Genomic DNA, 22475 nt, shown 5'->3' with positions numbered 1-22475 from the left:
CATGTTCTCAGTGACAATCAAATGTACACCATGATTGTTTTTTCATCTGTTAAATCAACTGGAATGCATCAGCTGCATTATTATGTCTCCATTTGAAAATGGAAAGCTTATGGAGTTATGTCATTTAACTATGGGTTGGCAAACAGACCATGTACGTAAAAGTCAATAATTACATAAACTGCAGCTTAGCTTTTGTCACAAGCTATAATTCATACATTCTCTATAAGGCCCGTGCCCAGGCAAGCCTAGCTGGGTGTGGTGTTTACCAGATTTTCTGATTACACTCAAACAAACCTTTAGTCTAAATGTGTCATATGTACTATAACCTCTTCAGCTTCTCCAAATCAACAGCGTGCTTTCATACCACAGTGATATAATCAGCGAAAACCAAACAAGCTAACACAGAATTTTGTGTTATGCGTATGTTTTTACAGATGTTTTTTTGTTCCGAGCTTCATGCATGAATCACATATACTTTTTTATTTATGAGTTTATCCTCTAAAGCCTCTAACTTTTTTTTCTTGAACTTTTGAACACTGACATGCAGGAATCCAATTACACAACCGGCCCTACTGTGACAGAGATTATTTAGTCCTTATTTGAACAGTTACCATAGTGTTACCTGCTGTATACATCTTGCTTACAATGGTGAGTGCAGCGATAGCTCATAATACTTTTGCTTGTTCACACACTGCATGATTTGAACTTTTGGCCATGGTTGGCAGCACAAAAAAAATTTACAACATGAACAAAAAAGTACAATATCTGAAGAAACTGCAGTGGGATTGCTGCCTTCTGCATAAGCTGAAAACTGAAGTGCATTGCTTGCTTGATTTTGTATGAAGAAGCAGTTGAAGTACGATTAAGAGGTGGAAAAAATGGCAAGAGATGAAAAAGACAAATGAATATGATGATAGTTCATGGATTTTTTTTATCACTTTTTATTTTTTGACTTTTTGTTTTGTTTCAGTTCAGTTTTAATGAGTTTTAAAGCAGGTTTGCTAGTTAAGTCTTTATTTTTTTTTATATATGCTTAGTTTTAGTTTAGTCTTTATTAGTTTCAGTGTTGATATTTGTTTTTGTAATATCAGGGATCTGTCACATTTGTTAGGGGTGAGATTTGGAAAAAAAAGAAAGGTATTGTGTTATAATAACAAAACATTTTCAAAATGTAGTCACTGACAACAGATGAACAGCCATCCACAAAAGACAACTGTAAAATATGTGTGTTAGTCAGTGTTTGTGTCATTAACCAGAAACATTCAACTATACACAGCAACAACAGCACATTGTAGATATGAGCACAAACATGTAAACAGTGGATACAAGATGTAATTCTGCCTCTGAGGTGAGATGCAGGTTGAATCAATCGAAGAAAAAAAACATGAAAAAACTCAAAAAAACAATATAATTTCAATATTAATATAAAGACAAAATGTTCACACAGAACATAATGAACACTGACAACAATATCAACTTTTCTGGTTTTTGTGATCATGTTTAGAGAACTAACAGAGAAACGACTGTAGTCTTGATTAGGAGGAAATGTGCATCCAACTATGCATCCAGCAATCACCTTGCTCCTAGTTGCATATGAATGGCTTGTATAAGTGTCCCCATATTGTTTACTTTGCCCCTATTTTCAGTCCTGTTATCAGTCTGGTTAAACTATTAAGCTTGTTGGCCATAATCCTTTTTCTTTGTCTGTCAGTTCAGACTGTTGAATCATTTATGTACATAAACAACTCACTGTGCAGCTCCCTTCTGGGCCACAACATCAAAATCTAGCCAGATATGTTACATGTGATCTGTTTGTTTAATTCTTTGCGGACACCTGGTGTTCGTTTTCCTCTGAGATATTCAAGTATTGAAAATAGGTCCTCCTCGATTCAGTTAATGCAGCAAATATTTGCTGTCATCTTGTGGCGAAACAGAAAACAGCCACGACCTTGTTCACTGCATGCTGTAATATTTGTGTGGCTAAATTTTGACTTGCTCTGAAATATGTGGCTATGAAATAGGACCCCAATTCAGAAATAATTCACATTCTGAATTTCATTGAAATCGACCAGAATTGAGATAACAGTTTGAAGACAGTTTGCATACAAATGTTCGAGTGCAAGCCATGGAATTTTATCAGATGTGAGGACCATGGCAAAATATATCTTCAAACTTTGGTGTATATGCAGTATACACAAATTTAATAAACATGCTATATCTTGTAGTTGAGTCTCTACAAAATAGTGTAAAAATAACAATTTGTGGTCTCTCGGGGGGTTACGTGTCAGCCTATTTGTGAGCTGGAGTCAGCGACAGAGCTAGGCTGGCTGTTTCTCTGTAGCTAACCAGCTGCTGGTTCTAGCTTCCTATTTACCATACGGATGTCTAATCTAACTCTCAGTAAGAAAGCCAATTCTGTATTCTCCCAAAATGTCAAACTTTTGCTTTAACTTAAATATTTCTTTTTTTTTTTATATGACACTGTGACACACACTGTTCTGTGACCTTTCAGTGATATCATCCAGTGTTGAGAGGCTCCATCCAAAAAAATCTCCCTGTCTGTCCCACATAAAATGATACAGTCACGTGGCTGCTGGTCTGACACAGCAGGGTTAACCAAGGATTTTCCTTTACATCTCATTACTTAAATTCTTTTTCACTTTAACAGTGAGAAAATGTACTTCAGTAGATTTGAAAAAATGTACCTAGTTACCCTCCAACGCTCATTAAATGTGGTCTATAGGTGCTGTAAAAGCTCTGAGGGTGCCCCAGGGCGAAAGTCTCTTGATCCACACAACACATGACAAATTCATAATTTCCCCAGGCACCCAGAAACCAGCCAGTACAAAAACCTCGCCCAAGGTTTTCTGTTTATTAATTACTTGACACAGAAAGAATCGGTTGAGATCTGATCACTTAAGACGTCTGAACAGGGCCTTTGACAGCCTACAAAAAGCACAGATGACACAGATTCCCTCTACATGACAAGGTGGAGGATGGAGGATCTAACAGAGTTGACAATGTACAAGTAGCTAGTTCAAAGTTTTAACAATTTTGTGATTAATTAAAATACACGGAGGGAACCTCAGGGCTTTCTGATGCTCAGAGGTCTTGTTTTATTTTATTCAATTCATATCAAGCATAATAAAGAATCCACTACAAACAAGTGAACAGGATCCAGTAATGTCAATATGTGGTGTGTGTGTGTGTGTGTGTGTGTGTGCAGAACAGCCTATCATTAACCCCCACCCCCATCTCACGCACACGCACACGCACACACGCCCTGCGACACACGCACACGAACATGGCGGCCTCTGTTTCACCGCTACGCTCCTCCTTCAGGATTTGTAGCCCGTTAACGTTACACCATGACTGCTGCCGGGCCAAACTGCGGACGCACAGAAAATGCGAGAGTCAGAGGAGACATCTTCACCAGTCGGCGACGAGGTAAAGTTAAAACACCGCTGTTTTTTTGTTTGTTTTTTTTTTTCCCGTTGAATGTGGGGCATTACTTTGGATGAGCGCCGCCTCGGCTTCACCGGCGAAGGCGTGTGCACCGACGCATGTCCGCGGACGGTGATTGACAGTCGGTCCCGCCGTTCACGGTAGAGAGGGCAGGTGTCGCAGACGTACCTTACACCGGGGAGGTCGGTCACCGGTCTGAATTATCACAAAAATGCTGTTAAATCATTCACAATTACATAAGTGGTCGCCGTCTCACTGTCGCTTAGGAACACACTGCGTTTGTATGATGTTGGCCGCTGCTGCTGCTGCTGCTAGAGGACGGTTAGCTGCCGTTAAACTGCCGTTATGAATCACCGGGGCTAATTATTACCGTGCAGCCCACCTATTAACGTAATTTTTAAAAATCAAACAACACAATTTCAAATACAAAAGTCATAAAGCATTAATAAACTCGAAAGACAACAGCAGAGTAACGTTAATTCGTTATTCCGGTTACTAATTAACCGTTAGTTCCTGTCGTGTACCGTCACCATGGCCGGATTAACCTCCTCACAGCCAGCGGGCAAAAATCTGTTCTTGGGCCCCTGTTAGAACCCAATCTAGTTATTTCCGCAGATACCAGACATGGGAATGAATCACTACAGTAGATCTGAAATGATCAGATGATAAATTAGAAAAAAAAAAGAATTGAGGTTATATGACAAAACCATAGACTGTATTTAAAGATGGACGTAGCCTCTGTGATGTCGCCCATAGGTTTCTGAAGAGCGTTTTTGGAGTTTGCAGAACTTCGCTTAACTCCAGGCTAATCCAGAAATGGACAAAAAGGTGGGACGTGTGTGGAGCTGAGGCTTCTGCGAATGCTGGTTTGTGGCAAGCATACGCTTACCCACCTGTCCCTTTTTTTTTTACAAGACTTTGCTTGATAAAAATCAAAATAGTAACCCATAGTACTCTCTTAACGTCTAATATTTTCAATGTACTGCGTTTTGTAGAACTGCAACAGTAATTCAGTCGATTAACTGATTAGTCAATCGACAGAGAATTAATCAGCATCTGTTTTGTTAGTGGTTTTAGCAATTTTTTAAGTGAAAATACTAGACATTTTCTGGTTCCAGTTCCCTGTAAGTGGAGGTTTTTTTTCATACAAGACAGTAAAATGAAAAGATTTTGGGTTTTTGACGGCCGGTTGGCCATAACAAAATTTTTAGATGTCACTTTAGGATGTGGGAAATTATGTTGGGCATTTTCTGCAATTCTTGACATTTTGCAGACAAAACCACTAATCAGCTAATCGAGCCAATAATATGCAGAGTAGCAGAGCTTCAATTAACAATTGTTTTCATTCATTTATCAATTTTCATCATCAGGAAATAGGGTGAAGAAATTCTCATCACAATTTCAAAAAACAAAAAATTCAAATTGCTTGTTTTGTCTAATCAATAGTCTAAATTTTGATATTTACTTTACTATCATAGATGACTAAGAAAAACAAACAAGTACATATTTGAGAAGCTGAAACCAGTGAATTTGGGGTATTTTTGCTTAAAAATGACTTGACTTTAAGAATTGATAACTATTTTTTTCAGTTAACTAATCATTTATTTGAAATAATGTGTGTGCATTGTTTGCCTGTATTCCCCCACCAGGCATGCTGCTGTGGTGATTTCGGGCACGGAGTTGGCTCGTCAGCTCCACAGAGAAATCCAGCGTGATGTGGAGGAGCTGGTGGCTCAGGGCAACATGAGACCCCACCTAGGAGTGGTCTTAGTGGGGGACGACCCAGCTAGTCGTACCTATGTTAGGAACAAGACCCGGGCAGCCAGCATCCTGGGTCAGATATGAACATTGCACGCATTCCTGAAAACTTTCTTTATAATGTGACAAGTCAACAAACAGAACACAGATCTACCCAATGCGTTTCACATTTCTAGGCATGTATGGGCATTTAGATACACATGGATTTACACATGTTTCATAAGCAAAACTAATTTAATGTAGCATCATTTCACAAAACTGCAAACTAACATGCACATTTGAACTACATTTTGAACATGATGTATGTGTGTTATGTGTTCTCCAGGTATTTCCAGTGATACAGTGGTGCGGCCTAGCTCGGTCTCTCAGGAGGAGTTGCTGGAGCTAATTGACAAGATGAACCGCGACTGGAGGGTCAGTGGCCTGTTGGTGCAGCTGCCACTTCCCGGTAAACATGGGCCACAGCTGCAGCTGAATTTTCCTCACTGACATCAAAGTTAATCAGTTTGCAGTTCAGTTTTCTGGTGACACAGTCTCTTTAGTAAAAGCCTCTTAAAGCCTCTTTAATAGCAGGTCTCAAGTGTATTGCGTTTGAATGACCTGACTTTACCCCAATTTACCATACACAAAGATCTCATTTAATTTTGCCCAAGGGACACAAGCCTATTGTAGCAGGTGTCTCTGTATAATAGAGAATTTTATACATCTGGAAAAGTATTCATGGACAGACTGTATCAGGCTAATTTACAGCTACACTCTATGCATTCTCCATACTTTGTGTTGGGAGCAGCTTGTAGTCCACGTGTAGAGTTTAGTTGTCAACAGTCTTAGTCTTGGTGTTGTGTGCTTCATTATATGTAATACATCACTGAGCATCTGTCCCTCATTAGAGCACATCAATGAGCGAGCAGTGTGTAATGCCATCGCTCCAGAGAAGGATGTGGATGGTTTCCATATTGTGAATATCGGGAAGCTGTGTCTGGACCAGAGATCCATGGTGCCCGCCACGCCTGCAGCTGTCTGGGAGATCATCAAAAGAGCAGGTAACCCTCTATAACTGCATTACTCATGACCAATTTTCCAAATTCAGTTGTTAACATTGTTGTTTTGTCATGGTTTTCATGCTGTGTTTCAATTGGTTTTTTTGGGGTTTTTTTTTTTTTTACTTTGCTGCAAACAACTACTCCTGTAGAGGGCATTAAAGATCTATTAAACTGTACTGAATGAAGCTGATTATCAGTTTTTCTCAGGGGCTTATTTAATGTAACCTGTTGCTTTTGTCTTTGCTGCCATTTTATGGTACTATCAATAAATTATTTATACTTTTACTTGATGTACAATAATTATAATTCTTTTCCAAAATCACGAGTCCAGTTTGAATTTTAAAAGTGCTATCTGTATTGAACCTTGAATTTAACTCAGTCCTGTAACTGTAATGTAAAGTCATCAAAAAGTCAAAAAGTCATCAAACCTCAACAAATGTTGAGTCAACAAATTTTTAAGTCAACTCCTGAGGCAAAGAGAGGAGCAGACACGTTACTTTTTTACCATGCAGGGCCCACTAGATGGTGCATAACAGTCATATTCCAACCTAAAATCTGACGACTGTGTTAATGTGCTGGTCCAGTCAGTCATCTTCTTGACCAAGTAAAGGATGTAAATACTCAAACAAAAAAACAAAACAAAGCAAAAGCAAAACAAAATTTGCCTGAATTAATTATTAGTGACTTAAAATAAGGCATATAATTCTTCAAATGTAGCAGCTTGCTTTTAAAACTAGAAGGGAGGTCAGAGAGCGCAGGCCAATGTCAAACCACATACGCCAGACTACAAGCCGCTACAGGCAGTGATAAAATTATTATATTAGAAAACTGGCTGCCATGGGAAGTAACCCCTTGATTGCCTCGCTGATCAAACCCAGGAGAGGGTGCTGTTGTTCCTGTACAAGCAAAGCAAAAGATTCGGTGCTGATCTGGTTAGTTCATTTCAGGTGACTGTTGTTGCTGAGAATTTTGCAACTGTGAGAGGGAGGGCCCTTGACAACACTGGGGCTTTTTTGAATGCAGTGTTTGTGATGATCTTGACAAGTGCCATCTCCGGAGAAGTGCATGACCCTGAAGGCTGTTTACACTTATCAGCTGTCAGAGAAATGTTTCAGTTCCAGTATCAGGCAGTGTTGAAGCAGCTTGGGATGCTTTCTACAATGCTTTCAGTAGAAGGTGATGAGGATGGGAGGGTGAAGGTTTTTGTCTCGTATCTCTGCACTCCATGGACACAATAGTGGGCTTTTTGGACAAAGAGGAGCAGAGGTAGTTTTGATCATCAGGTTAAGAGCTGTTATGATGTTCACTTCAGCAGAGCAAATCAATCAGCACAATCCACGTCTCCACTCCCCTCCTGTATGTTCAGGCTCACGCTCTAATGCTCCTTAATGCATCAACACTGTGGACAATAGGTTATGTGCTGCATAGTGATAAAAGACTTGAAGTTTAACAGGTCCGAAAGGTGAAATATTTTACCTCAACTGATAAAAGGGTTTAGATAGAGCTATCTGGGGGGGCTAGGTGTTAGCCATTAGCTAGTTTTCCCCCAGTATCTTTGCTCCTTGCTCAACCTAAGCCAGCTTTTTCATCATGAGGAGCACTTTAAGGCCGTGCTCAAACTGACTTTAATAAAACAACGCATCCCCCTCATTCGTTTGAATGGGGCCATATACAGCAAAAAACGCATCGTCGTCAGGTAGGCAAGCTGAACCTGACTCAACTTTTGTCAGACCGCAATGCAGTGTCATGGCAGGATACTGCAGTGGCCAGTCGGGTCGGTGAAAGTGCACATTCATGGTAGCTTCCTTTGTGGGGTAACTGCTGTTTCCACTGTTTATGGCGATAATACAGGTGCTGGTCATATAATTAGAATATCATGAAAAAGTTGATTTATTTCAGTAATTCCATTCAAAAAGTTAAACTTGTATATTATATTCATTCATTACACACAGACTGATATATTTCAAATGCTTATTTCTTTTAATTTTGATGATTATAACTGACAACTAATGGAAATTCCAAATTCAGTATCTCAGAAAATTAGAATATTACTAAATACTAAAAAAGGATTTTTAGAAATGTTGGCCAACTGAAAAGCATGAACATGAAAAGTATGAGCGTGTACAGCACTCAATACTTAGTTGGGGCTCCTTTTGCCTGAATTACAGCAGCAATGCGGCGTGGCATGGAGTAGATCAGTCTATGGCACTGCTCAGGTGTTATGAGAGCCCAGGTTGCTCTGATAGTGGCCTTCAGCTCTTCTGCATTGTTGGGTCTGGCATTTCGCATCTTCCTCTTCACAATACCCCATAGATTTTCTATGGGGTTAAGGTCAGGCGAGTTTGCTGGCCAATTAAGAACAGGGATACCATGGTCCTTAAACCAGGTACTGGTAGCTTTGGCACTGTGTGCAGGTGCCAAGTCCTGTTGGAAAATGAACTCTGCATCTCCATAAAGTTGGTCAGCAGCAGGAAGCATGAAGTGCTGTAAAACTTCTTGGTAGACAGCTGCGTTGACCTTGGACCTCAAAAAACACAGTGGACCAACACCAGCAGATGACATGGCACCCCAAACCATCACTGACTGTGGAAACTTTACACTGGACCTCAAGCAGCATGGATTCTGTGCTTCTCCTCTCTTCCTCCAGACTCTGGGACCCTGATTTCCAAAGGAAATGCAAAATTTACTTTCATCAGAGGACATAACTTTGGACCACTCAGCAGCAGTCCAGTCCTTTTTGTCTTTAGCCCAGGCGAGACGCTTCTGACGCTGTCTCTTGTTCAAGAGTGGCTTGACACAAGGAATGCGACAGCTGAAACCCATGCCTTGCATACGTCTGTGCGTGGTGTTTCTTGAAGCGCTGACTCCAGCTGCAGTCCACTCTTTGTGAATCTCCCCCACATTTTTGAATGGGTTTTGTTTCACGATCCTCTCCAGGGTGCGGTTATCCCTACTGCTCATACACTTTTTTCTACCACATCTTTTCCTTCCCTTCGCCTCTCTATTAATGTGCTTGGACACAGAGCCCTGTGAACAGCCAGCCTCTTTAGCAATGACCTTTTGTGTCTTGCCCTCCTTGTGCAAGGTGTCAGTGGTCGTCTTTTGGACAACTGTCAGGTCAGCCGTCTTCCCCATGATTGTGTAGCTACAGAACTAGACTGAGACCAGTTAAAGGCCTTTGCAGGTGTTTTGAGTTAATTAGCTGATTAGAGTGTGGCACCAGGTGTCTTCAATATTGAACCTTTTCACAATATTCTAATTTTCTGAGATACTGAATTTGTGGTTTTCATTAGTTTTCAGTTATAATCATCAAAATTAAAAGAAATAAACACTTGAAATATATCAGTCTGTGTGGAATGAATGTATACATTATACAAGTTTAACTTTTTGAATGGAATTACTGAAATAAATCAACTTTTTCATGATATTCTAATTATATGACCAGCACCTGTATAATGGCTGCTGTTGAGTTTTAAAGTCCTGTCTCAGAGGACTATGAAACACTGTTTTCATATCTGATAAGCCTTCAGTCTCATGGATGCTGAAGACATTTCTCAAACCAGACTTCCTGTTATATAAAATGCCTCATCAGTAGCTCAAATAACACACCCCCACCACTGCAGCCCCTTGCGTTGTTTAAACACAGGGCTTGCTAAGGTTACCTGGATTTACTAACTGTGAAACTGATTGAGTATATGTTGACTGGGATAACTCTTAGATATAATACTGCCGTTACACAAACAAATAATGCACACAGACATAATTAAAGAAGCAAATAAATGGGTAAAATCTACATAGACTGCTATGTAGCTGCTATCTAGCTGTGTTAGTTGACAGCATCATGCAAATATAGAACAGGAATCAGCAAATGTATTAGCTGTTTAATACCAACATACCTATCTTCCCACTATTAATCAATTTAATGACTTTGGTCTTGCCTGACATCAATATAGTAATTGTCACACACACGACATTGTGGTATCAGGCTGCGGTGCAGCTGGCGGAATAACCTCCCTCCCACATACCTGCATGATCAGTCAAAGGTGAAATACTGCTGCAGGCTCTCTGTGAGATATTTTTTGTTGACGTTCAATATTTTATCTTTATCAGATGATTTTGTTTATTGCATATTAAAGCTCTCTTTGTCTCAGTTGAGCAGTACAGCCTATCAAACATATTTATTGAAATATATTCCCATGAAAATGTGTTTTCAGGTATTGAGACAGTGGGAAAGAATGTGCTGGTTGCAGGTCGCTCCAAAAATGTTGGAATGCCCATTGCAATGTTGCTGCACACTGATCGCAACCATGAACGCCCCGGCGGTAAGTGTGTGCATGTGTGTGCATGTGTGTGCATGTGTGTGAATGTGTGTGTGTGTGTGTGTGTGTGTGTGGGTGGGTGTAGCAGAGCAGCAAGCATTGTAATGTAATTGCAGTGCTGCTTTTTGTAGGTAAATGATGTTGCACCATCCTGGCTTTCCCTGAAGGATGTTTGATGGTAAGGATGTGATCAATAAATGAAGGCCTTAATGACTCCTCACCTATGAAACCAAACAATAAATGCTGATGCATGTCCTGCTGGAATGGTTCAGGAAGGAAAAAAACCAGGGAGTGTGAAGGAAAGGCACAGGGCGAGACTTTTGGCATTGTGCACCACTCAAGGACGGATCAACTTTCCTTTTAAGGATGCAGGAAGAAAGGAGGGGCTTTAGGAACGCGTTGCATGGAATTTACTGCTACGCTTCGATTAAGAAACTAGATATGTTTGACCTGTCATAGTATAACAGTATTGCAAGTCAGGTTAACACACAAATGTAAATAACTTAGTAATGTCAGTTGCACAAGTGTGAGTCAATGGGGAAAGTGTCCTCTATGATCAATTAAGGATCTTGGGTTCAGTTACACATTGCACACCGGAAAGGTAATAGATGCACGAGGCCTGGTAATAAACAGATCAACTACAATTCTCTCCAATTGAAAACACTGCCAATAATTTGGGTTGTTCCTCGTTTACTCATCACACTAAACGGGTTAGCAACATTAGTTTTTTGTGGCGGTTCACTTAGGTAGTTAGCTACACAACAGTTAGCTAATAACAACTAATTTCCACTTAGTTGACATTTATGGTAGAACTAGGCTAAGTTTGAACTTAAAAACAGCTGGTGCACCGAACTCACGGCCTCCTCAATCGAGTGCAACACATGCCCGTAACAACACGCGTCATACACCCAGAAACTGTAGTCAGGGTGTGGTATTCAGGATGTGCCAGTCCGGTTGAATGTGATAATATTGCTACTTTTCTGTTAAGCTGATGTGTAATCAGGAAAAGAGCAGCAGGTATTCCTGACGCACTGACCTATGTCACCCTGGGATGATGTAAAACAACTAATGTGGCTGTTTTGATACACATCATGTACTGTGAATGCGTGTTGCACTTTAGAGTATATGAGTCACCGAGACCAGCCACCATAACGTATCAAACAAAAAATGTTACAATAGCTCTTAAAGACAGGTCTAGAAAATTGTTTTACCTTCTCCTTTTATTTTGTCCAATGTTTGTATTTTCATGTTCTTAATGTGGCATTTCAGTAAAATTCTTGATAAAGGAAAGGGACAGAAAACGTGAGGAGTGAAAGTGTGATGAGATACTGGTATGAATGAGTCCGTGGCTGCAACTGAAGTGGTCATAGTATATATGTCATAGACTTGTGGACCAACAGGATACTTTATTTTTTCAAGGATTCAAATGCCCTTATCAGACAGAAAAACGTGATTTGAAATGTTTAGGTTTGTAAAGTTGTGCACATTGAGTGCCCATGGTGTCTTTGATGCAATCACATTCCTGCAGATAAAAATATTTTGTTATTATTTGCAAGCCAGTTGTCAACAAACTAAGTTTACCTAGATAATATCTAACAGTCATATATTACTCAGACCTTCCATCATGCATTTTATTGAACTGTAAACCAAGGGAAAGCATATCAAAATACACCCCAGATACATCTTAAAGATCTGGGATTATTGAAGATAACGTTCATTTCATATCAGATTGTGTCAGTGAAGTGGAATTTTGTGTATTTTGGAAACTTGGCTTGTTATGCTCTACTGTTCCTTGAAAGAGAAGGCTGTGGAGGAGAGTAACTGAATGTGCACCAGCACACAAGGACATGAAGCTGAAGGAGCTAAAAACAAGCAACAATTCTCCAAAATTAAGACTCTGCCAAACTTTAAAATATTGAAAAAAAAAAGATTTTTGTCCTCAATTTTGTTGAGTTTCATTGAGTTAATTTCATGTAGGGGTCAGTTTTCTTCTTTTTTTCTCTTTCTCTCTCTCCCACACATACACATCCCGCATCCCTGTAGGTATGTGAGCTACAGGTTTGATGTGCTGTGACTTGCCTTTTCTTCCTTCTTGTTCTTATCTTCCTTGAAGCCCTCCTTGTTTGATCCTCTTCTCCTCCCGCCACACCTGTGTTCCTGGTCACAGTTCAGTTATGACTATGCCGGATGTCCTCACACATCCTAGATAAATATTAGGGTTACTATCGTCATGTTTCTTATCCTCATTGTGCAATTACTGACTAAATCAAATGTCCTTACCCCTCCTCTGCTCGCCACTTAGTGCACTGAAGAATGCATCAGTCGTTTGATGTGGATTTGAAAGATCTATTACTAAATCAAAGAAAGGAATACTTACATTTAGATGAGCAAAAACGTTATATATTTAAAGGGACAGTTCATCGGAATTACATACATTTTTTCTCACATACCCCTAAGTTTGTTGAACCATGCAAAAAACATAGGTTTAACATATTTATATTTTTAGATATCTTCCTTAAAAACTTGTCCTGCCCACTCAATAACATAGAGGCGACTGGAAGCTTGTTCTGTGACTATTGCAAAGTGAACATAAAATGTGATCAATCAGTCACCATTACCTCCTTATTAACTTTTGCGGAATGTGACAGAGTAAATACCATAGTTATAGAAAAGTGCCAAGGTGCATAAATCATAAAGATGTTGTCCACTTGTAATGTTCATCAGCAGGCTCTGAAGAGTTAAAATGTTTCCCTAATCTTGATTGACTTGTAGTGTTTTGGTTTTAAATAAAGGATTTATTCTGGTACTGTAAAACATGACTCGATGGTAGTAAGTGAAATGAAAATGAAATGAACTAAATTAAATAACAAATTGTATAAACCGGAGCTTGTCAAATTTAGAAAATACCAATAAACTTAATTAATTTCAGGTAGATGATGGTCCTCCCTCATTCAATAAGAGACCTTGTGATATAGTGCCTCTGCTCTTTTGCCCCTGAAGGTTAATGTCATATATACTGCACTAAGGTAGTCTGATGTTAGCAGGAGTTGTCTTGGTTTCTGATGAGGCACGCCTCAGAAAACGCTGAAAAAAAATGTAATTGTTAGTCAGGAGAACCTTACGTAACTGTCAGCAGAGACCTTTCGTAAAATCACCTACACACCTCAAAACTTGGGCACCTAAAAGCAAAGTTATCTGCAGGGTTAGATATCTTTTGAGGTAACTGAGAAAATATACTTTGTTTTATATGAGTGAACAGACCCAAAAGAGTCCTGTTTCCTCTCAGGTGATGCCACAGTGACCATTGCCCACAGATGTACACCGAGGGAGCGGCTGAAGGAGCTAACCAGCCTGGCTGACATCATTATTGCAGCTACAGGTAACTACGACCCAGACACCAGGAAGGCTTATTCCTGTTTACTCTTTTAAAACCTCAAGAACAGATTACCAATATGACAATACAATAACATGCACAGGGTATCACAATGTATCAGTAAGCTTTCTGGGCTGCAACTAATAATGATTAAACAATCAATTATTGTAATAGTTGCCGATAAATTTTTTTGATAGATATTAATAGATTGTTAATATTACTGATAGATAATTGTATTTGGTAGTAATTTTTCTCATGATTTTTGGTAGTAGGGACAGTACTAAAATGATGTCCATTGCTCAGTATATTGGACTATATTACAAAGAGGATCATTAAGTTGTTTAACAGAAAAGCATCTGGGTGGATTTTTATGAATTTAATTCATAATGAACGATTTCTGTTCAAATGTGACAATTAAAAGCCAATTAAAATGGAGTCACTTAAAATGATTTTTTAAAACTTTTTATTTATTTCACATACATAAACATACATAACATACAACACATATGGAGATGCATACATAGTTTCACCTGTCATAACTTATGTTATGCAAATGAAAATAAAAACAACTGAATAAAGAAAATTAAGAAAAAAAGAGGTGATTAGAGCTCTGGCTTAATCAGATTTTAATTTTTTTTTTTTAACAAATCAATTTCTCTCATACCTATATGAGGCTGCAATGTGACAATCTGTGCTTCCCAAGAAGCCCAGCTATGACCAGTACAGTTGTCCATTGTGTTGTAAACACAACTACAATGAGCACATTAGGTCAAAGATGAACCACATGGTCACTCTGCAAAATCAAATGGGCGTTTCCAACATACAGTCTGAGTAATAGCTGTATTATTCATCTTTGTTTTCACTTTCAAATAACTGGATTAGCTCGTATTGTTAAAGTCGAGAGGTTTAAAATGTGTGTAACCACTCCTGCTGCTTTCCTTTGAAAACTTTTAAATTCATTTCCCCCTCAACTACACATTTACATTATAAATGAAATACATATAACTTTAAAGGAAGTGATTCTTCTTTTTATGGTATTGCTGAAGTTGCTCTTGCAACACTCCTTAAACCACTGCCTGATGCCTTTTCATTATGTTGGAGCTGCGATACAGGGGATTATGTGGCCTGGTAATGCAAGAGGGAGGAGCTATTGTGAAAGTGCTAACCAGCCCTTACTTGAAGTGATGTTGTTGGAGGCTAAATAATCAACACTAAAGTCCCTGTATATTTACCTGTTACTCTGCCCCATCTATGGTCACAGGTGGCAGCTTTCTTGTAGAACAATAGGGATCTGTAGTAGCTGGAATGTGGGGCCATCAATCAATGTAGGGCCGCAATGTATGTCGTAACATAATGCCTTAAAGGGGTGTCATGCCGTTTTAAGTTTCTTATGAATGGGCTTTTTTCCTAATGACTGAAAGCAGCTCTGTGGGAGGAGAACCTCCTTTTCTTTTCATCCAGTTGTTAGGTTTCTGTTCTGGAAGTAAGGAATTGGCATGTAAGCTCTACTGTATAATTAAGTGAACCCCGGCTATTGAGCTGTTTTAATGTCACCTGGGAATAAGCACGTGTTAGGCTTGAAAATCAAGTGTGTGTTGAGGATTAAATTGTTGTGGAACATGCAGTAATTCCAGTTAGTTGGTAATCAGACTCTGGGTGTAGTTTGGGGTTATGGTGTCACTCCTCCAGTGTCTTTGTGTTATACATGAGCAGTGGTATTTTCTACCGTTAAAGCTGGTACTTAATTGTTATTTGGCTCAGACTTGTTGTCATTGTTGAGCAGCTATAATTGCAGTCTGAGGAGTTAAAATAGACAATTTTGTGGCAAAGGGGAGTGATTATCAAAATAAATATACAATGCTTAATTATTCCCTTCCTCATAGACAGTCAGCTGAGGTATCATCTTATTCTGCTCTGCTCTTCAAGGTGACGCAGTAATTGTCTCGGTGTTGGACTAGAACCAGTGATTAAAAGGAGATGACAAGCATCACCGCAGAAAGGAAAAGACAGCCTCCTGTTCAGAGACTTTGAAATGATACCGTAACAAAACTCGCAGCAATTTTATTTTGTTCTTGATGTGGGTCATTTACACTGGCATGGTGGTTGGCATGAGAACATCATGCTGGCTGCAGATAAACTTAAATGTCAGGTTGTCTGAGTCAAATCAACATGTTCATGCAGATCTCCAATACGGTTGATAAACATTTATTCTGCTGAAAAATTACACTTGTACCAAGACTGAGTTACCAATTGGGCAAAGCAGCCAACCGCCTAATGGCCCCAGACCTCCAGGTGCATCCAAGACCGCCATGGTTCACTGATCTGGGAGGTTTTTGATGATTTGATTGACTTTAACTTTGAGAATATGCAACAGACACGATAAGGGCCTTAGGGTGTGTCCTGCTTTATTTCCTGATCTGGAAATATTGTATCAAGATCTTGGGGGGCTGGAGCCAATCCCAGGCGAGGTACACCATGGACAGGTCGCCAGTCTATTGCAGGGCTGACACATAGAGACAGACAACCACACACACACACACACACACACACACACACACACACCTATGGGCAATTTAGAGTCACCAATTAACCTAACCTGCATGTCTTTGGATTGTGGGAGGAAGCCGGAGTACTCAGAGGGAACCCACACAGACATGGGGAGAACATGCGAACGCCACATAGAAAGGCCCCAGGCCCGGGGTTTGAACCCAGAACCTTCTTGTGTGAGCGTGCATACAAACAGCGCTAACCACTGCACAACCAAGCGGCTCCAGCCAGAAAACCTAGAAATAAAATAATAAGAAATAATATTCACTTCTCCCTGGGACAGTTGATTAAGCATCAGATTGTCTTGTAACTGTAAACCTCTCCTTGGTTTCTGTGTATAGGTATTCCCAGGCTGATCACAGCAGATATGGTGAAAGAGGGCGCAGCAGTCATCGACGTGGGTATAAATCGTATCCAGGACCCGAACACGGGAAAAGTGCGCCTCATTGGTGATGTCGACTTTGAGGGTAAATAATCAAAAAGTTCATTATAGTAAAAGCTCCACCTTTTATATAATTTATTAAACAGCAGTATAAATAAATAAATAAATAAAATTTCCTTTTGCAAACCTTGCGAATGATATCAGATTTTTACACTGCTTATCATTTGTTGAACCCTTTTTTAAAATCCCTTCTGTAAAAGTATATTAATTTGTCTAGCACACACTTTCTGAACGATGACAGATATTGGGATTCCTGAGATTCAGACTCAGCTTAACACTTGTAGTATTGTTCCATGTAAATAAAAGGTCAAACAGAGATACACCTGTTAATCTTAGATCTGGTTCCTGGAATAAAAAGAGTGTTTTAACACTGTTTGACTTGTAGGAGTGAAGGAGAAGGCAGGTGTCATCACCCCTGTTCCCGGAGGAGTGGGTCCCATGACGGTCGCCATGCTGATGAAGAACACTGTGACTGCTGCCAGAAACGCTCTGATGCATTAAACACAGACACAGTATAAAGCCATTCATTTGAATGAATGCTATATGGTACAAACAGTATATGCATACATACACACATATATAGATACATCAATTTATTTAGGTATAAACACACACACGCACACATACATACACACTTTTATTTAAAAATCCATGAGCTCAAGTCTCCATACCTGCTGGGAAACTTACTTGATATGTAATTTGTTTATATTGTGAATTTGTTCCTTTATTTATTTAGGTAATTTATTTCAGAATTCACTTTTTGAGAATTTAGATTCATATTTTTTCTACTGAAGTTGTTTTGGTTCATTTTTGAACATTCCAGATTCACTGGAAAAGGAATATTAAATAAAAAACAATGCTGTGCCAGTACTACAATCTCACTTTCTTTCTTTTAGGACTGTCTTAGAATAATAGCCGTATGCCCATATAGGACAAAACCCACAGCCATGCACTGCAAAGCTAAGCTGAAGTTAATATACAGCTTTAACAGTCAGAGGACAAAGACAGAAGACAAAGACACTGTCATGGGCAGCACAGCAAGCTACAGACACCATCACCCTCAATGCATCTGACCCAGGGAAACACAGGATGTACACTATATCAATTTTGTTTTGAAGTAATTTCTTTGGCCATTTTTGGTTTTATTATGACAGGGACAGTCACAGAGAGAGAGGCAAGTTAGGGACGAGAGAGAAGGGACGACATGCAGCAAAGGGCCTGAGTCAAATTCAAAAACAGGCTGCTGCAGTAAGGACAGTCAGGTGAGCCCTGAAAGGGCTGAAATATCTCTGATATTTTTGGATGGACTACCATTGACCCTAGAGGCTGAATCCTAATCACAATTCTTTGGTTTATGACCAAATGCGTTCAAATGTCCAGACATTCCCATCAGTTGTACTTTCTGTTCTGTGGTATTTGGCAAATGCTAACATGTTAAAATAAGCAAAAACATTTGCAAATTATAATTTAGCATTTAACCCAAAAGCTCTACCTTTTCCCACATTTAAGTCACCTGGGATTGATGCTGAGATGAGAAGAATTTCCATGTTTCTTCGAGTGTTCAGGTCATCTGATGATTCGAGAAGGTCATATGATCACAGAGTTGGTTGTGTGAGGATTTGAAATACTGTGCATTAACCAAGTGAAAACATATTCTCACAATTTACATTTATATTCACTCACCGACTTTTATCCCAAGTGACTTACAAGTGAGGGACATCACTAAAGTTTCAGTGCAGTAGGAGAACTTGGTGTAGGTAGTAAGTACTGCATCTATTTAATATAAGTTTGGTTTCATTACATTAAACAATGGGCTTTGGCTGACATTAGGCATCCACATTGGCTTGATTTTCAGACACTTTTGTGTTAGTAAGTGCCAAAAGTTATGAGAAAAAAGTTTGACTTTACCAGTTGTAATTACATCTTGGATATTGTCATAAATGCTATTTACGAGTTGGAAAAACTCCAATCTGGCACGAATGTGGTGTAAATACAGCCTCACAGAGCCACTCTCATGGCTGCAGACTCCTAGTTTTCTCTTGTTGTGTCTCTGATTACACATGGACTCGACAGTCACTTCTGTTCACCTGACACTGAGGAATTTCATGCATTAGGAGGTCCCCCACCACGACAAAGTTTTTTCAATGTACCATTTTTAAAGATTGCTATGCAACCACGCGGCAAACCTGATGACTGCTGGCCAGGGATTCATGGGGAAGACCTTTTGTTAAACCTTCCTCTGTCTTGGATATCTGACCTTTGGCTGCCAGCTCTGCATTTCATCTTTACACTGTCTGTCATCTGTGTTTCTGTATTTCTTCTCTAAACATTATCTTGTCACCTGTCACACATAAAATTAGAGGCAGCTATGAAAAAAAAAAAAAAAACATTGGCAAAAACGTTTGTAATGATACCTAAGGCTTTCACAACACTTGTAACTGTCAATGAAGCAACCTCCCAAAAGTGCAAAGGAGGCATTTGAGCGAAACTATCAATCTGCCAAGGGCATGCGTGGGTTCAGAGACTTCCAAAGAAGAAACCACAGTTAAAGAGCCTGTGGGTAATAACGTGCCACCACCACTATCAACAAGCCTTCAGACTTTGTCTCTGCATGCAGAGAGTCGCTGCAAATAAAGGAAATGATGCAGATGGATTTTTTTTTTTAAGGAAATGCTTCTCATTTTTCTCGAAACCTTTTGGTTGATTGATTGGCTGTTTAAATTGTTTCGTTGGCTGAGAGTATAGTATAAAAGCTCAGCAGAAACCTGTTGTAGATCACAGTGCTCAGGCAGAAGGAGTCGAGCTGATAACATCAGACATCACACAGCCAGGACAGAAGATGTTCACACAGAGACCGACCTACCTGGAGAAGGGTAAGTGTCTTTGCTCATCTTAGTAAAATGTTCTACTCCTTGATGTATAGATGTGTATCAATGTGCATTAATAGTCCTTGATTATAGCAAAGCAATTAAAGTGTGATGTAACCCTTTCCATAGAGGTCATACCAAGTACCAATAGAAATTACACCAAATTGTTTTACTTTAAAGCACCATGTTTTAGAGTAAAAAAAAACACAATAACTGCAAAAGAAGAATCTTGACTAGAAAGCAATAGGTTTTGCAGCACAACAGGGCAAAAATAAACCATTTCTAATCATCTAAATGAATATTTTCTTGTTTTGCAGCCATCTTCTCAGCAGTGGCAGCGCTGCTTCTCCTCACCACAGCAGGACAATCTGCAGTTGTGACTAACAACCTGCAAACCACAGCGACTCCTCCTCTGTCAGATCCAGCTCTCACCACACAGCTCAGCAACAGTAAGCGCCTTTTTTCTGGACTAGGGACAAGGGATCTGTAGGAGTCTGTGTGGGAAGTGTTGGTCTCTGTGGGGGCCAGATTATGTCACTCAATTATGGGCCCCCATACCTTTGTTATGACATGTGATCACTGATTCTGATGCTGCTCTTTCTCTCTGCAGGCAGCATGGAGGAACCTCGAGTTCTGCGCTCTCACAAATCCTGCGGAAGCGAACATAAAAATTACTGTGAAAATGGCGGCGAGTGCATGTATCCCCAAGACAGTGACGAGCCTTTTTGCATGTAAGATCTAGTGTTATCACACACACGCACACACACACACACACAGACATTTACACCCTCCATAGAGGTGCCCTGTCCATCCTGAAAATGTTTTAGTTATAATCAGTGAAAACTTCTGTTTCGTATCCACATGCACATGTCGGTTCGTGTTCACCCCTGGGCTGGAATGCACTCACATATTTCTCTGTCTGCAGCTGCACGTCCTCGTACATTGGAACTCGGTGCCATTTCTTCAATGATCGCATTCACTCTCTGCCTGAATTAGAGCGAGCGATCGGGATCAGTTTCGGGGTAGTCATGCTCATCTTCATCCTGGCTGTCATGATTTACTGCTTTGCCCGCAGGAGGTGAGTTTTCCACTGTATAGGTCTTTTCTTTCTTTGACATGTGAGATTTAAAAAAATCTATTTATTTCCCTCCATTAGAAAGTGATTATTGCAAATATTCAGCTTTGCTCTGGGTTTTTTTTTTTAAATGTATTTATCTGCTCTTTGAATACCAGCACTCTGACGTAATGAGTCAGTGAGCCAGATTTTTCTGGGAATCACTCATCAAGTCTGTCTTGGTTTTGTTTTTACATCAAACAAAATGAGGGATTTCCAGTGTTTTCAGACTTGTGCTGCACAATTGTTACAGTTTAGGCTCAAATTACATTGTTACTTTTCAGTTTGGTGTATTTACAGTTATGAATTTACATTTTTTGCATCTCATTATGAGTAAAAAACAATTGTAGGTTCAAAAAAACATGTTGAAATTCTAATACAGATGTTTTTTTTTTCTTTCTCCAGGTGTATCAAATCACCACCACTTATAAAATCTGCACCATCTGAGGTGTCAGTGTGACTCCTGCAACTCATTGTTCCTCCTCCTCCTCATCATCTTCATCACTGTCACCACTATTGTCAGTTATGACGCGCAAAGCAGTTCTGCGACTCCATAAAGCTTTTTGTACTTTATTGGACTTTTCATTTGATGTGCAGAAACAGGCCATGATATGATTCGAACAAGCAGATGCTGTGAAATGAAGAGATCTGGACGAGAAAAAACCGAACTGTGTCAGACCTGATTTGGCCTTTTATATTGAACAGGGTCAGGTATTAATCATTTCATTGTCCTTTAAAGTTTGAGGGTGAGAAATATATTTGTATCTATTTATTGTAATGTAGCAACTAACTTATTGAAAGTGTTTATTTAAAGTTTTCTAATAAATTTTTGAAAATGAATATTTATGTGTGGCTTGAATTTCTGTTGGTAAAAGGAGAATAAACACACACACACAAACACACCTTATTAGTAACTTAATACTTAAGATTTTTAAGTAGTAGAGGCTCAAGAAGCATTTTTATCTTAGAAGGAGATACTGTTTTTACCATTTTGGAAAAGATAATTTAAAAATAAACTGAAAGATTGAATCGTAATGTCTCCAATGTAATGTAGCCATCTAAATAAACAGAGAGGGGATATAACTATAATGTAACTTTATCTGTTAAGACAACTAGTTAAAGTTAATGTTGAAGATGCATCTTAAAATAAAAATAAAATCTGTTTAAACACAGGAAAGCAATAAAGAAATGTAAACTCAGAGCATTCATCATGCAACAATCACATCACATCAGTGAACAAGTACATGTGAACAAACAAGAAAAGAAACAAATGGCAAACAAAAAGATTTTCTGTTATAAATGAAGTATATGTAAATATCAAATATCGGGCTAAATAGTAGCCCGACTCAATAATTTCAAGTCTTTATATGGCTGTTTTTAAAATACTCAATAACGATGGTTTTGAATTAACAAAGTTACTTAAGTCCTTTAACATTCTTATACATCACTGAAAATCTTGATAATACAAACTTTATTACTATTATCATTCTTCATATTAATATTACAGGTATTTTAGGTCAGGTTAGTATTTCCCAAGTACATTGTCT

General features: G+C 39.2%; 2 protein-coding genes across 3 annotated transcripts; both read left to right on the top strand.

The window, feature by feature from the left end:
* Nucleotides 1-3286: 3286 nt before the first annotated feature.
* Nucleotides 3287-17817, top strand: mthfd2l (methylenetetrahydrofolate dehydrogenase (NADP+ dependent) 2 like). 2 transcript variants are annotated; one of them, XM_071483461.1, is made up of 9 exons: nucleotides 3302-3447; nucleotides 4222-4293; nucleotides 5115-5299; nucleotides 5549-5671; nucleotides 6114-6266; nucleotides 10481-10588; nucleotides 13872-13964; nucleotides 16847-16972; nucleotides 17333-17594. In XM_071483461.1, the coding sequence occupies exons 1-9, from the start codon at nucleotides 3305-3307 to the stop codon at nucleotides 17446-17448; spliced, it is 1119 nt and encodes a 372-aa protein (XP_071339562.1). In that variant the 5' UTR covers nucleotides 3302-3304; the 3' UTR covers nucleotides 17449-17594. The 2 variants fall into 2 exon arrangements, with proteins under 2 accessions (XP_071339563.1, XP_071339562.1); XM_071483462.1 differs by lacking the exon at nucleotides 4222-4293 and having other exon boundaries at nucleotides 3287-3447; nucleotides 17333-17817.
* A 1843-nt stretch (nucleotides 17818-19660) lies between these two features.
* epgn (epithelial mitogen homolog (mouse)) lies at nucleotides 19661-21768 on the top strand. The gene is made up of 5 exons (XM_071483459.1): nucleotides 19661-19820; nucleotides 20132-20263; nucleotides 20425-20545; nucleotides 20740-20892; nucleotides 21334-21768. The coding sequence occupies exons 1-5, from the start codon at nucleotides 19787-19789 to the stop codon at nucleotides 21386-21388; spliced, it is 495 nt and encodes a 164-aa protein (XP_071339560.1). The 5' UTR covers nucleotides 19661-19786; the 3' UTR covers nucleotides 21389-21768.
* Nucleotides 21769-22475: the final 707 nt, after the last annotated feature.

The sequence above is a fragment of the Trachinotus anak genome, unplaced genomic scaffold (assembly GCF_046630095.1).
Source record: "Trachinotus anak isolate AG129_WGS33_773 ecotype Australia unplaced genomic scaffold, CSIRO_AGI_Tana_v1 ptg000008l, whole genome shotgun sequence".
NCBI classification, from domain to species: domain Eukaryota; kingdom Metazoa; phylum Chordata; class Actinopteri; order Carangiformes; family Carangidae; genus Trachinotus; species Trachinotus anak.
Note: the sequence above shows the minus strand (reverse complement) of the source record. Positions and strands in the feature narration are given on the sequence as shown.